At 36.6% G+C, this 15,228-nt stretch overlaps 1 protein-coding gene across 2 annotated transcripts; it reads left to right on the forward strand.

Annotated features, from left to right (window-relative positions):
* Positions 1-8,135: 8,135 nt before the first annotated feature.
* On the forward strand, positions 8,136-13,624 carry LOC109059215 (gastrula zinc finger protein XlCGF57.1-like). 2 transcript variants are annotated; one of them, XM_042722436.1, is made up of 3 exons: positions 8,136-8,268; positions 9,054-9,189; positions 11,315-13,624. In XM_042722436.1, the coding sequence occupies exons 2-3, from the start codon at positions 9,105-9,107 to the stop codon at positions 12,865-12,867; spliced, it is 1,638 nt and encodes a 545-aa protein (XP_042578370.1). In that variant the 5' UTR covers positions 8,136-8,268; positions 9,054-9,104; the 3' UTR covers positions 12,868-13,624. The 2 variants fall into 2 exon arrangements, with proteins under 2 accessions (XP_042578370.1, XP_042578371.1); XM_042722437.1 differs by having other exon boundaries at positions 11,333-13,624.
* The last annotated feature ends 1,604 nt before the right edge of the window (positions 13,625-15,228 follow it).

Genomic DNA, 15,228 nt, shown 5'->3' on the forward strand with positions numbered 1-15,228 from the left:
GGGGGAGATTCACAAAGAGTGGACTGCAGCTGGAGACAGTGCTTCAAGAACCACTACGAACAGACGTATGCAAGACATGGATTTCAGCTGTCGCATTCCTTGTGTCAAGCCACTTTTGAACAACAGACAGCGTCAGAAGCGTCTCACTTCCAAAAGGACTGGACTGCTGCTGAGTGGTCCAAAGTTATGTTCTCTGATGAAAGTAAATTTTGCTTTTCCTTTGGAAATCAGGGTCCTAGAGTCTGGGTGAAGAGAGGAGAGGCACACAATCCACGTTGCTTGAGGTCCAGTGTAAAGTTTCCACAGTCAGTGACGGTTTGGGTACCATGTCATCTGCTGGTGTTGGTCCACTGTGTTTTCTGAGGTCCAAGGTCAACGCAGCCGTATACCAGGAAGGTTTAGAGCACTTCATGCTTCCTGCTGCTGACCAACTTTATGGAGATGCAGATTTCATTTTCCAACAGGACTTGTCACCTGCACACAGTGCCAAAGCTACCAGTACCTGGTCTAAGGACTATGGTATCCCTGTTCTTAATTGGCCAGCAAACTCGCCTGACCTTAACCCCATAGAAAATCTGTGGGGTATTGTGAAGAGGAAGATGCGATTATGCCAGACCAAACAATGCAGAAGAGCTGAAGGCCACTATCAGAGCAACCTGGGCTCTCATAACACCTGAGCAGTGACACAGACTGATTGACTCCATGCCACGCCGCATTGCTGCAGTAATTCAGGCAAAAGGAGCCCCAACTAAGTACTGAGTGCTGTACATGCTCATACTTTTCATGTTCATACTTTTCAGTTGGCCAAGATTTCTAAAAATCCTTTTTTTGTATTGGTCTTAAGTAATATTCTAATTTTCTGAGATACTGAATTTGGGATTTTCCTTAGTTGTCAGTTATAATCATCATTATTAAAAGAAATAAAAATTTGAAATATCTCAGTATGTGTGTAATGAATGAATATAATATACAAGTTTCACTTTTTGAATGGAATTAGTGAAATAAATCAACTTTTTGATGATATTCTAATTATATGACCAGCACCTGTATACTCTCAGTAAACTAGTAGTTTAGTAGTTTTATACTGCAAGTATAGTGAACTTTACATCATACTTTAAGTATACTACTATGTCCCTATTTAGGTTTTAATTTGTATATATTTTGTTATATGAATATCTGAACATACAAAACTTCCAAAGAAAGAACAGGTATCTGCTTGTTAAGAAAAACATTTTATTCTAGCTTCATGCATTCTTTTTTTTAAACACTTTAATGTGGGTAAGTTTAATAAAAGAAATAAATAAATAACATTTTGAACAAAATACTGAAAAAAGACTATGAATTAGATTCAGAATGATAATCAAAACTTAGATGGAGTCAATCAACACCCCAAAGCTCGACTGTAATTATTACCTCTTTATCGGTCAACATTTTATTACATAACTTTACAGTTTTAATGCTGTTTCATGTCAGATGACCGTGTTAGATTACATGTGTTAGTAGCTGTGTCCCAAAGTTGAGTGTGCACACTTCGAAGGCCACGGACTTCGAAGACCAGACCTCCGAAGTGCACGAAGGGTCCTCCGAAGTGCGTGAGATGCTCCGCCTTCACAGGATTTCCTAATTCCGTCACCAGGTGTTTCCGATTAGCGCTATGTCGTATAGCAACGGTGCGAGAAGAGCGCTGACGAGAGGACAGTCCTGCCAGGACAGGTGGAGCCAGAACTGCTCGTTTTTGTTTTTATGATTTACTCATAATGAAGGAGACAGTGATGAACCTCAGGCTTAGCCAAGACCGAGGCCAGGTAAACTACACTGGTTTGCTGCGATCTTCGTCGGATTACAACTTTAAATGCAGGTACTGGCTTGAGCTTACTTGAATAATGTAATGATACATACGAAAAACTACAAAATACACACATAGCAGTTCAAATGCTGACTGATATCTTACAAAGGTGTGATTTTATGTAGTTTATTGTCTTGACCATATATAGACAGGTTTGCAACCCGTATTTTTTTAGGCATGCAGTTAACCATAAAAATAAAACTGTAATTAAAAAAAATAGAGCATAGTACAGCTTAATGTCCAGCAACTTTAAATTTAATAACCTTGAACATATTTAGAAGTAAACTGCAACATACACAGAAGTGCAGCAGTATTAATAATGTAAAACCATCCTGACAAATTATTTTATTCAAGACCATACTGCACATACCTTTACTTTTACTCTCAATACCTTAAGTATATTAGAGTATGCAAGATAATACTTTTACTTATCTTGCATACAGGGGGAGTCGTGGCCTAATGGTTAGAGAGTCGGACTCCCAATCGAAGGGTTGTGAGTTCGAGTCTCGGGCCGGCAGGAATTGTGGATGGGGGGAGTGCATGTACAGTTCTCTCTCCACCTTCAATACCACGACTTAGGTGCCCTTGAGCAAGGCATCGAACCCCCAACTGCTCCCCGGGCGCCGCAGCATAAAATGGCTGCCCACTGCTCCGGGTGTGTGTGTCACAGTGTGTGTGTGTGTTCACTGCTCTGTGTGTGTGCACTTCGGATGGGTTAAATGCAGAGCACTAATTCTGAGTATGGGTCACCATACTTGGCTGAATGTCACGTCACTTTCACTTTCACTTTCACTTTACTTAAAGGATAGTTCAGCCAAAAATGAAAATTGTGTAATCATTTACTCACCCTTCAGTTGCTCAAGGTTTGTAATTTATATTTTTGGGTGAACTATCCCTTCAGCTAAAGTTGTAAATATGAGTAGTAGTTTTTCCCCAATATGGTAGTTACTAAAAGTAGTTTACTAAAGTATGTCAATATTTCTTCTACTAATTACGTTGTCATAGCTCTAAACAATTTCTCTTTTCCTTCTTTCCCTAAATCAGACCAGACCCCTGTACTGCAGGATAAAGCTGAATGTGCCAGCGCTGGACAGGTGTTTAATGGTTTTGTTCTGAGCAGGGAGACCCTGACTGTGCTGCTGGATCTACTGGGAAGTGAACGGCAACAGTGATTGTGTGCCACGATCCAGACCCTGGTGTTTCTCTTCTGTCTGCCAGCGGTACATCATACAGATGGTCTCCAGTGTTTGACATGTGCCTCGTTCCACTGTCACTGCACTGTCCTCCGAGTCTCTGAGGATGTGCTGGCCATTCACCAAGAGATTGACCTCCTGAAGACCCCAGAACACATGGAGGCAGGGCCGGGCTCAAACTGATGCTGTTTTTCTGATGTTAAATCTAAGCTGTTGTAAATGGTTGTAAAATGTATTTTTATTATGTATAGAACAATTTGTTTTACTGTGTAAAAAAAAGTATTTACAGAACAAACAAATAAACATATAAAAGAATGTTTTGTGTAAAAAATTATAAGCTACATTAAAAAAAAAATAATGTACATAAGCACTTTTCTTTTATTTACACGTGAATATGCAAAACAAAAATACAAAATGTACAGAAAGTACTCAGGCTTATTTACGAATAAATTACACAAAAAAAATTAATAATGTATACAATTTATGCATTTCATTTTTAACTTGCATCACAAAAATAAACTACAGATATTAGGTTGTTTCATTGACAATATGACATTTAAAAAATATGTAGGAAAATATAATATATACTCATTTTTTCCCACTGTTTTCTCTTGGCTAATGAAGAATGTATTTGTGTGAGTTTGATGTCCTCCCTGTCCACTCGCTCCCTCACCTGTCTCAGGACACTTCACAAATAAACCATGCCTGTTAACAACAAAAAACACATGCTCACTTTCTCCAGAATAGTATTAAAACAAAAGAAAATGGAAACACTTATGAAAAAAGACAGGTTTGCAATCTTAACATTAGAAAATATAACACAGCAGGACATGCATACAAAATACTGAAGTGCTAAAGTTTGGTTAAAACATTTGTAGACATCTCTTGCATGACAGCACTTCAAAAACACAACAAAGGGAAATGCCATTGTCTTATATAGTGGTTGTCTTATTGTTTGTGGGCTTTATGTTAACAAAAACCTGGCTTTAAACACTTTCGCTAGGTATTTGAGTAAATGAAAACACAATACTTGCATTTCAATGTGAAGTCCTCCACAGAACTCTCACCTGCCTCTGAATATAAACACCTTCGTCATATGCACGCAAGTGATTCTGGGATATGGTAGGGTGCGAAGTGTCCATTAGATGTACACTTAATTTTCCTGGGAAATGAAGGGCGCATTTGAAGTCGCTTTTGAAATTCGTCAGCCTTCGTCGCGCCGCGGTGACGCATTCGCACTTCAAATGCGGTCTTCGAAGTGCGCATTCTGACTTTGGGACAGCTTACGTTGTGACGCTGTGACGCAATCGCACTTCACATCCGCACTTCGGAGTCCACAGACTTCAGTTTGGGACACCCTTCGTCGCGCCACTGTGACGCATTCGCACTTCAAATGCGCACTTCTGAGTCCATGCACTTAAGTTTGGGACACAGCTAGTATCTGTTGTTTCTTTTTCTTCTTCACTTGTGTTTTTTTGGAAATTCAGTGCAGAAGATGTGTACTAGCGCCCTCTACCATATAACAGTGAAAACACGGATTCTAGGAGCACAAGTATAGCTCAAATATATTTAGACTTTTTGTAAGTATAAGTATACTTAAATGTCATTTTAAGTATATTTCTGAGTACATAAAGCCCATTTCTGAGAAGTACATAAAAAGTAAACTAACAGCATACTTTCCTATTTTTAGTTTTAAAGAAGTATACTAATAGCACACTTGAATACACTTCTTTTTCGTAAGGGCAGGCTAAGCTTGTACAATTTGTGAAGGATCAGAGGAAAGTGTAGTATGCAGAGGCGGTTAAAAGAGTGGCAAGAGAGTGTGGAAATGGAAGATCTGGAGATGAAATGGTGTCAGGAAGCCAGAGTATTGAGCCAAATTTGCCGTCTGTGCTTCCATCTTACATGTTGTTTTTTTAAAAAGGAGTCTTTTCTGTATTTTGTTTCAGATGTGTTGGTGGGAGCTAATAAAGCAGCTAATCGGTCAGATACTATCAGATTAGTGCTAGAGGCAGCGGAAAGAAACTTCAATATAAAGCAGTTGCCAGACAAATTACATCACTATATGATGGAAAGTCAGCATAAGGAAAGGTCACAGTTGTTGAGGGCTAGTAGTATGGAGGATGTTGATGGGGAAGAGGATTTGTACCCTCATTAAAATCTTAATGTGGTATATAATTCAGTGGAATGCTCGGAGTTTGATTGGTAATGGTCAAGAATTAAAGCGTTTTGTTGATGAATTTAAAGAAGTACCAGAATTGATTTATATACAAGAAACATGGTTAAAACCATGGTTAGATTTTGTAATTCCAGGATATGAATGTATTAGATTAGATAGGTCTGATAGATCAGTTGGGGGATGTGCAACTTTTGTTAGAAATGGGTTGCAGTATAGGAAAGTTGATACTAATTCTGGAGCTGGAGTGTTTGGTTGTGGAGATTTGGACTAGTTACAATCCTATTTCTGTGATAAATTATTATAACCCCTGTCAATGTTTGGTAATTTCAGTTTTTCATGAGATAATGGAGAAGGTAAGGTGTCCTGTTATATGTGTTGGAGATTTTAATGCGCATAATCCAATATGGGTCAGTGATCACAGGGACAAAAATGGTGTTATAATAGAAGAATTTCTAGATAAGTATGAGTTGGTAGTGTTAAATGATAGAAGGCAAACTATGTATCAGATAGTGAGAAATACTTTTAGTCATACAGATTTATCAGTTGCTTTCTCAAATTTAGCTTGATTAGGTGAACGGATGTTTAAGATTCATATACAGTGGGCAGTGATCATTACCCAATTTTCTGTAAATTTGGTAGGGAATTGAGAAGTAAAGTAGAAGGGATAGTCCCTAGATATAATGTCTCTCAGGCTAAATGGGATAAATTTCAGGAGAAAGCTTAAAGCTTAGTATGAGAGGTTTATAGTAAGGGTTCTGTAGATACTTTGAATACTTCCATTAGTCATATGATACATGAGGCTGCTTGTTATGCCATAACAATGAAGCAGAAACCTAAGTCCTGTGTGCTGGTTCCTTGGTGGAATAAAGAATGAGAATATAGCATATAGACGATTAAGAAAATACCCAATATTGATTAATGCAATGGAGTATAAGCGTTTAAGCCCAGTAGCAAGAAGAGTTATAAAGGATGCAAAAAGAAATAGTTGGAGGAAGTTTTGTAATACGCTAGGCCCTGAAATTACAGTAAGGCAATTGTGGCCAGCTGTACGAAGAATGTCAGGGATATATAAAAGAAGGATATATAAAATCAACACCAGTGTTACAGAAGGGTGATGTGAAGGCAGTTTCCAATGAGGAAAAAGCAGATATGTGTGTGGACAGCTTTCAAGTAGTGCATATATCAGAGACTTTGGGGGTTGAGAGGTGTAGGATGAGAGATGAGTTAATGGTAGTTGATCAGTGGAAGTTGGAGAGGAGTTTAGAAAATGTTAATCCTATTAATTTGTTTTTCACTACAAAAGAATTGAAGGATGCAGTCATGTCTGGGGCAAACACTACACCGGGGAGAGATAGGGTGTCTTATGGGTTAATTAAACATCTGGGTGATATTGTACTTGGTGAAATCTTAGATTTGTTTAATACGGTGTGGGGAGAGGGTAATTTGCCCAAGGAATGGAAACATGCTGTTGTGATCCCAATTTTAAAGCCAAGTAAAGAAGCATCTGATCCGGGCTTGTATCGTCCAATAGCGCTCACGGCAGTGCTTTGTAAGATTATAGAGAGGATTGTAACAAATAGGTTAGTATATTTTTTAGAAACTAAATGACTCTTTGTTGATATTCAGAATGGTTTTAGGAATGGAAGGTCTACAATGGAATCAGTTGCAGTGTTGGATCAGGATATTAAAAGGGCATTTAGCAATAAGGGAGTAGTAGTTAGTGTTTTCCTGGATATTCAGAAAGCATATTATTCTCTGTGGAAGGAGAGATTAATGGTTACAATTTTTGATTTAGGAGTTAGGGGAAGAATGTGTAATTGGATAAAGGATTTTTTTAATTAAAAGAACAATTCAAGTAAAGGTTGGTAGTGTTAGTTCAAAGATTGTGAAATTAGAGAATGGAACCCCACAGGGAAGTGTTATCAGTCCAGTGTTATTTAATATAATGATTGACGATATCTTTGGTAAAATAGAGAGAGGATTTGGGCTTTCTTTATTTGCAGATGATGGGGCCATTTGGAAAAGAGGGCGTAATCTAGGGTTTGTTTTAAAACAGATTCAAAGAATGTTAGTGTTGGTGGAGGAATGGGGGAATACATGAGGATTTAAAATTTTAGTATCTAAGACAAAATATATAATATTAGCTTTTAAAAGAAAGTTACCTAATATAGGGTTGTATTTGTATGGGTCTCCACTGGAGAAGGTAAAGGCTTTAAAATTGTGTGTGTTTGGTTTGAATAACGTATGACTTGGGCTGTACATGTAGGTAAGATTGTGGAGAGGTGTGAAAGAGTTTTGAATGTTATGAAAGTCTAGCTGCATGTGAATGGGGGGGCCAATAGGGAGACGTTATTACTAATTTATCAGGCCATGATCAGGTCCATTATTGATTATGGGTCCTTTGTGTATGGGTCTGCTTCTAAAACTGTTTTGGATAGGTTAGATGTAGTGCAAACAAGGGCAATTAACCTAGTCTCCGTAATAATTTTCTGATACATACAAGTAAAAAAATCAACGCACGGAATAAATTATAAATTAATTATTATTAATTATTCAGCACAATACTAGCGATAGTGGTTTTCTCCGTTATCTCATACATGACGTAACCGTGCTCCGGCCCGAAAAGTTTAGTGCAAGTGTGAGTGCAGGCCAGCGGGGGTTAAATTACTTTTTGTATATTGTTGGAAAGCATATTTCTGGATTATGTGAATGTGGGAATATGGAAACAGTAGGGCATGTTTTCTTGGAATGTAGGAAGTATAATGCAGAAAGAAAAGCACTTTTTGATAAATTGCCAGAACTGTTTTCTGTTACTTCTTTGTTTGGCCACAGTGATAAACAAACTGATCTCTGAGGTAGTTCTAAGTTCTTGCATAATACAGGACTGTATATAAGAGTTTAGTTCACCTGTGGAGGGCAGTAATACGCCCGGTAGCGTCTACACTGCAGGAAAGAAATAATAAGAAGAAGAAGAGTATACAGAACTTTTATTTTGATCTGACGATGTGACGTTTTAAGGCTGCGCCGCGCTGGGATTCGGCTGAAGAAAGGTTGGTGTTTTTGAGCTTTTAAAGTTTTTACAAGCAATGTAAAATGAATGCATGATTATTGAATGTAACATTGCAATGATTCACCTAACATTTAGGAACGTTATGTTGTGAGTAAACCACATCAGCACATGACTAACAGAAAAGGTGCGTTTTATCTTCTCATTATATCTCGTTATTGTAAATACGAATTTGGTCACACTGTCAAGCGGTGATGAGAGAAACGCTGCTGGAAACCCCGAGCTCAGCTGCTTCGCAAAATGATTCACAGTTTCGAGGTTTCAAATACTATTGTATTGAATGAACCAAACCGGAAAATGCTGTTACCGATTGCAACCGCCCTGAAATTAGATTTTTTTTTTTTAATAAAAATAATAATAACAATAATAATAATTAATTATAATAAATGAAATGCATAAATAATACTAATTCTAAAACAATTGAATATTTAAATATATAACTTAATTTGTGTCCTCTTATTAACCTGCAGTCCTAGTTTTGCATGTGTTTGGCTAATCAGACATTTTAATATCAATAACTATCAATCTGGGCTGTGTTTCACAAAAGCATTTTTGCTTAGTTTTTAACTATGATCACAAGATCCATTGAACTCTATTGGTAATGACAGAACTTGAGACCATACTTGCTTTTGGGAAATGCACCCCTGACTGACATTCTTGTCAGAGCACTTAGTACTGAACTAGTGTGCAGACTGAACACACACATAGATTTAGTTTGCATTTATTAGCTATTCTTTCTGCCAATTGTTCTCATCTTAAACACACAGAAAAAAACTCCAGATGAAGCAACTGGGATCCATGTGACATACCATTATCAAGATGGCATTTATTAAAGAGGAGAGTAAAGACATGAGAATTGAAGAAACATTCAGAGTGAAACAAGAAGATACTGAGGAACAAACAGGTTGGTTTTTCATTCTCAAAGCTCCACATTTAAAATATCAACCTTTGCAGAAATTAATGATATTTTTGAAGAAATTACATGTGTCTTAATTGAAGCGGTTTATTTGACATGATATGGGTTACCTCACGTGAACAGACATGGCTTGCATATTCTTTCTTCTTGATAACTACAACACCATGATCAACAATACCATAATTGATACTCCCCCCCCCCTCTTTTTTCCAGTGTTAGTTTAAATTGTTATTGTATTTTTAATAAATTTTTTATTTTTTTAAGTAGTGTTCTCAAAAGTATTACTTTGATACCGGTCAGTACTGCAATTTTAAAAATGTCCGTTTCCCGCTAACATTTCAGTGCTTTTGAGCGGATGCTTAAAGGGTTAGTTCACCCAAAAATGAAAATTAGACTGTGTTTTACTTACCCTCGAAGCATCCTAGGTGTATATGACTTTCTTCTTTCAGTCAGAGTTATATAAAAAAATTGTCCTGGCTGTTCCAAGCTCTATCACTGCAGTCAGCAGGTGTTGCAGTTGAACAGTCCACAAATCGTCAAACAAAACGCACACATCCATAATAAAACGTGCCTCACACGGCTCCGGGGGGTGAATAAAGGCCTCCTGTATTGAATGCATGAGTTTTTGTAAGAAAAATATCCATATTTCAAACGTGATAATCACTTTTCTCTCACTTCCGTTATCCATCATAAGTGGAATATATATATATGTTTGCATTTATTTAGCGATCACAATCGCAAACAGTAGTCGAGATCTCATGACAGAACACAGACCAGCTGAATGACGCTTTCATTAGATCGCTAAACTCCAGCATGTTAGTGTTTTCAGATCATCATCGGCGGTGCTTCTGCAATGAGGAGTGAGCATGTGCGCATGGTTGCCAGATTGCTTAAAATAAGCAAACACCGGGCAGAAAATGTATCCTTGGAACAGCGAAGCTCTGATTTAGGGATTTAAACTCTTGTTATTTGCCAACCGCTCTCGTAGTAGAGGCTTGTAGAGCAGTCCGCAGTTACATGTTCCTTTTCCAAATTTTACATCGTCTTCAAAATTATTCAGATATTATCGCTGATATTCGATATATCGCACAGCCCTATCTGAAAGTATTAAGTCATATTCGCTGTACATTCACTCCCCCCACCTACTATCCCTGCCGGACCTGAGACTCGAACCCACAACCTTTGGGTTGCAAGTCCGACTCTATCCATTATATATATATATATATATATTATATATATATATATATATATATATATATATATAAAATATATAGCTGCTCAAAAGTTTGTGAACCCCTTGAGCTGTTCAGAGTTTTCTGTTGTTTTACCATGTTTTTATTTTATCTTCACCTGCTTTTTATATATTAAATGTCAAAGATGTATGTTGATCAATTGCATATGTTTGTTTTGAGGGAATTTTGTGAGTAGCCAAATACACTACATGAAAGATTAAACTATTGTATGTGCAAAAGTAAGTGAAGCCCCTGCTGCATTGGTGAAGTCAAGTGGGTAACAGATTCAGGTGAAACACATAAGGGTGCTTAACTAATAAGTTAAGCAGACCAATCAAATTAGACATCGTTAGGAAAGTTGTTTGGCAACAGATTGTGTGCCATCTTGAGGCCACGACATCAGGATGTCATTACCTCGACAAAATGATCTCATGGCCACAACATATTATCAAGTTCCCACGAGTTAATATCTCGTGGCAATGACAAAACTAAGTCAATAGAACATGTCAGCTTCCTGGCACTGTAGATAATAACAATTTTTTTTTTTAATTATTCAATGTATTTTTTGATCTTGCACCTGAACAAGACAATTTGGGTGTGCGTACTTTTTCTATGTCCAAAAATGTCAACACAATTTTAAAGCTAATAAAGAGAATGTAGTTCTCTTTATTAGCTTTAAAATTGACAAAAGCACTAATAGCAATAGAAGAGAGATACTACTTTAATAAGGTTTTAATCTTAACTGTTCATAAATGGCATATGACATCAGTCTATAATATACAATTGCCCTCCAAGAACTGAGTTTCACACCCCTTCTTTACACGTATAAATGCCTGTCACTTTAAAGCAATTAAATGATTTAACTTTTTTGGTGTTAACAGTTTCTCTTTTTACTCTAGACCCAATGCAGCTGAAAGAGGAGAGTGAAGTACTGAGTGAAATGGAAGTGAAAGAACAGAATGAGAAACATCATGATTTCATAACTGGAGAAAAATTGTTTAGTTGCCCACAGACGGAAAAGATTTCCTCACAACAAAGAACTCAAAATACAGGAATTCGAAATGATTTCTCCTGCTTTCAGTGTGGAAAGATTTTCAGTCAACATGGAAACCTTAAGACCCACATGAGAACTCACACTGGAGAGAAGCCTTACACCTGCCAACAGTGTGGAAAGAATTTCACTCAAAAAGGAAACCTGAAGACTCACATGAGAACTCACACTGAAGCCAGCTCGTTCATATGTCATCAGTGTGGAAAACATTTTAACAAAAAAGCAAACCTTCAAGTCCACATGAGAGTTCACTCTGAAAAGACCTTTTTCATTTGCCCTCAGTGTGGAAAACATTTTAACAGAATGGGAAACCTTAATTCCCACATGAGAATTCATACTGGAGAAAAGCCTTACTCATGTCCTCAATGTGGAATAAGCTTCACTCAAATAGGAAACCTTAACAGGCATATGAGTATTCACACTGGAGAGAACCCTTTCAACTGTAAACTATGTGGAAAATATTTTGTTCGAAAAGGAAGCCTTAAAAGCCACATGAGAATTCATACTGGAGAGAAGCCTTACACCTGCAAACAATGTGGAAAGAGTTTTACACATAAACCAGCTCTTAATGCCCACGTGAGAATTCACACCGGAGAGAAGCCTTACTCCTGCAAAGAATGTGGAAAGAGTTTCAATCAAAAACAAAACCTTAGAGTTCACATGAGAATTCACAATGGAGAAGTCCCTTTTCCCTGCCAACAGTGTGGACAGTGTTTCACTCAAAAAGGAAACCTTAAAAGACACATGAAAATTCACACTGTAGAGAAGCCTTTCACATGTGAACTGTGTGGAAAGAGCTTCACCGTAGAAATAAACCTTAGGTATCACATGAACATTCACACTGGAGAGAAGCCATTCACATGTGATCTTTGTGGAAAGTGTTTCAGATATAATGTAACCCTTAATTCTCACATGAGGATTCACTCAAGAGAGGACTGTTTTATATGTAATCAGTGTGGAATGACTTTCCCAGACATGACACACTTCAATAAGCACACAGTAATTCACTCTGGAGGGAAACTTTTCAAATCTCACCAGTGTGGAAAGAATTTTCGAATAAATAAAAACTTTAAGACTCACATGAGAGTTCACACTGGACAGAGCCTTTACAGCGGCAAACTGTGTGGAAAGAGCTTCTCACAAAAAAGAAAACTTCAGTCTTACATAAGTGTCCACTCTGGAGGAGGGCCATTTAATTGTTATCAGTGTAATAAAAACTTTATTTTGGCATCACACTTACAGATACACCTGAAAAGTCATGCAGATGTGAGACCCTATTCTTGTTCTTTGTGTAGAAAGCGTTTCAAATGGCTCGGCAATTTAAAATGGCACCAGAAAATACGAATCTGTGTAAAATTAAGACTGCGTTCATATCGCAGCTGAATGTGGGTGTGGGCCAAATCTGAACATTTCATTTATGCGCACAGATTATTTTATTAAGTTCTGAGCTATAAATGATTAAAGTGAGAATTAATTTGCACTCATTAAAGTCCCCCTGTAGACAAAATTTTTTATCCTCTAAAACTCATCTTTTATCATAAAAATTACATATTTAAATTATTTCAATGGCACCTAGAAATATTGTTTTATCTAAGCCATGTTTGAACCAGGAACTGAATTAGAAGAAGAAGAGGAAAAGAGAATTATACAGGGTCGTTTACAAGTCAATGTATCAGAATGGTAATTCATTTTATCACTCTGTCAGACACCTAATGTAGTTTTTATAATTAGCCCTTGGCTTCACTATGTTATCAAACAGCTAATAATTACTTACTTGACATTGTTGTGTCATCAATATGTCACTAAGACTGGAATGCAGTCAAGTTTGTGATTCCAATTTGAGCCTACGAGCATATGCGTGTGAAGTGTGGACGCCAATGCGGGAGAGGTGGGCCTAACTCCGGGCTACTGCAACCGAAAAATGCAAATTTAGAGAATTCAATGATGCCAAGGCTATGTCCAATCAAAACAAGAACCAAACATAACATACAAAATGCATTAAATGACAGAAAATGCCTTATTTGCTATTTTCTTTTCTTTTTTTGATAATATTTCTGTGCTGTTACATGTTTCCTTTCCAAAAAAGGAACAACTGTCACCCAATTTCCCCTCAGGGATTAATAAAGTGTTGATAAATTCACATTAAATTGAATTAATTAAATATGAATTAAATATTAACATTAAATTAATATTTCTGTGGAAGTATTATTTTTTTTGTACTATATTACAATAGACAAATAATGTTGTCTCTTTATTTTAACTGGACCGCAATATATGGAGTCATGTCTGACAACTTGACAAATGTTTTCTGAATTTAGGATATAGAAATATGAAGGTATTTTTGACACACAGGTTTCTTTGTAAAATGATTAGACTTAGATTGTTCTGGCCTTTATAAAACTATATGAAACAAAATAACTTTGTGTATAGTAAATCTGTTGATCCATTTACATAGATTTTAATCCATTTTAGATTTTAAAACTCATCTCTCAATTCTACTGATATAAATGGCTGACATTTTACAAATTGCTGTTAGCACCCAGGGCATCAAACATTCCTGAAGGCTGGCATGAGTAAGTTTCAGGTTACTTTTCATTTTAACTGGACAGCAGTAAATAATGTCATGTCATGCAGCTTTACAAATGTTTTATATAATTTATTAACAATAACATTTAATGGTCTACAAGTGTTTTGGAGATCACATAATTTCTTTGCAAAACATTTTATCATCCGTATGTAACTATAATGAATACGTTTGATTCTTCTTTACTACATCTTGTTTGCTTCATTATTCTGAACAATTTTCATAGATTTTAATTTATGAGCATTCATGTGTCATTCACATTGATGTTAACAGCTGATCCCTAAAAAATTGTTGAAACTTCTATACTTTCACAATTATCAATTATCTGATACCTTCTGTGAGTATTGTCACATCAGGTCACCTTTATGTATATAGTGCTTTTAACAATACAGATTGTGTCAAAGCACTTTACAGTATTGAAGAAAATTAGTGTCAATAATGCAAAATGACAATAGTAAACACTAAATTTTCAGTTACAGGCAGTTCATCATTGAATTTAGTGATGTCACCATGCAGCTCAGTTTAGTTTAAATAGTATCTGTGCAATCAAGTTGACAATATCGTTGGATATTAAGTGTCCCCAGCTAAGCAAGCCAGAGGCGGCAGCAGCAAGGAACCAAAACTCCATCGGTGACAGAATGGAGAAAAAACCTTGGGAGAAACCAGGCTAAGTCGGGGGGCCAGTTCTCCTCTAGCAAGACGAAACCAGCAGTTCAATTCCAGGCTGCAGCAAAGTCACATTGTGCAGAGGACTCACCCAGTTAGCAGGGAACGTTCTCAGAACTTTGGCTAACATTCCGTAAAAGATTTTTAAATGTTTGAAAGAAAACATTTTACTGTAATGTTTCAAAAATGTTCTAAGAATGTTTATAATTTAAAAAAATGTTCCTATAACGTTAAGTGTAAACAAAGATAAAACATTCTTCCTGAAACATTTTGAGGATGTTTTGAGGATGTTGTTGAGGTAACATATTATAAAATGTTCTGAAAAACACATTAGCACAATGTTTCAAGAAAACAAATGAAGAACACTCTCAGCCATATTAGTAGAACGTTCTAAGAACATCTTTGAGGCTTGAGGTGATCAAATGTTTTGTTTGAAATGTTCTTCAAATGTGACGGTCTAACAAACATAGAACATTTTATCCGCAAAATTTTGA

The sequence above is a fragment of the Cyprinus carpio genome, chromosome B4 (assembly GCF_018340385.1).
Source record: "Cyprinus carpio isolate SPL01 chromosome B4, ASM1834038v1, whole genome shotgun sequence".
Classification (NCBI taxonomy): Eukaryota; Metazoa; Chordata; class Actinopteri; order Cypriniformes; family Cyprinidae; genus Cyprinus; species Cyprinus carpio.

What these genes read in the sequence shown, in the direction of transcription:
- LOC109059215 (XM_042722436.1), top strand. Translation starts at nt 9,105, where the DNA reads ATGGCATTTATTAAAGAGGAGAGTAAAGACATGAGAATTGAAGAAACA. An exon ending in AGATACTGAGGAACAAACAG is followed by an intron (nt 9,190 to 11,314) that starts GTTGGTTTTTCA and finishes TGGTGTTAACAG; the next exon opens with TTTCTCTTTTTACTCTAGAC.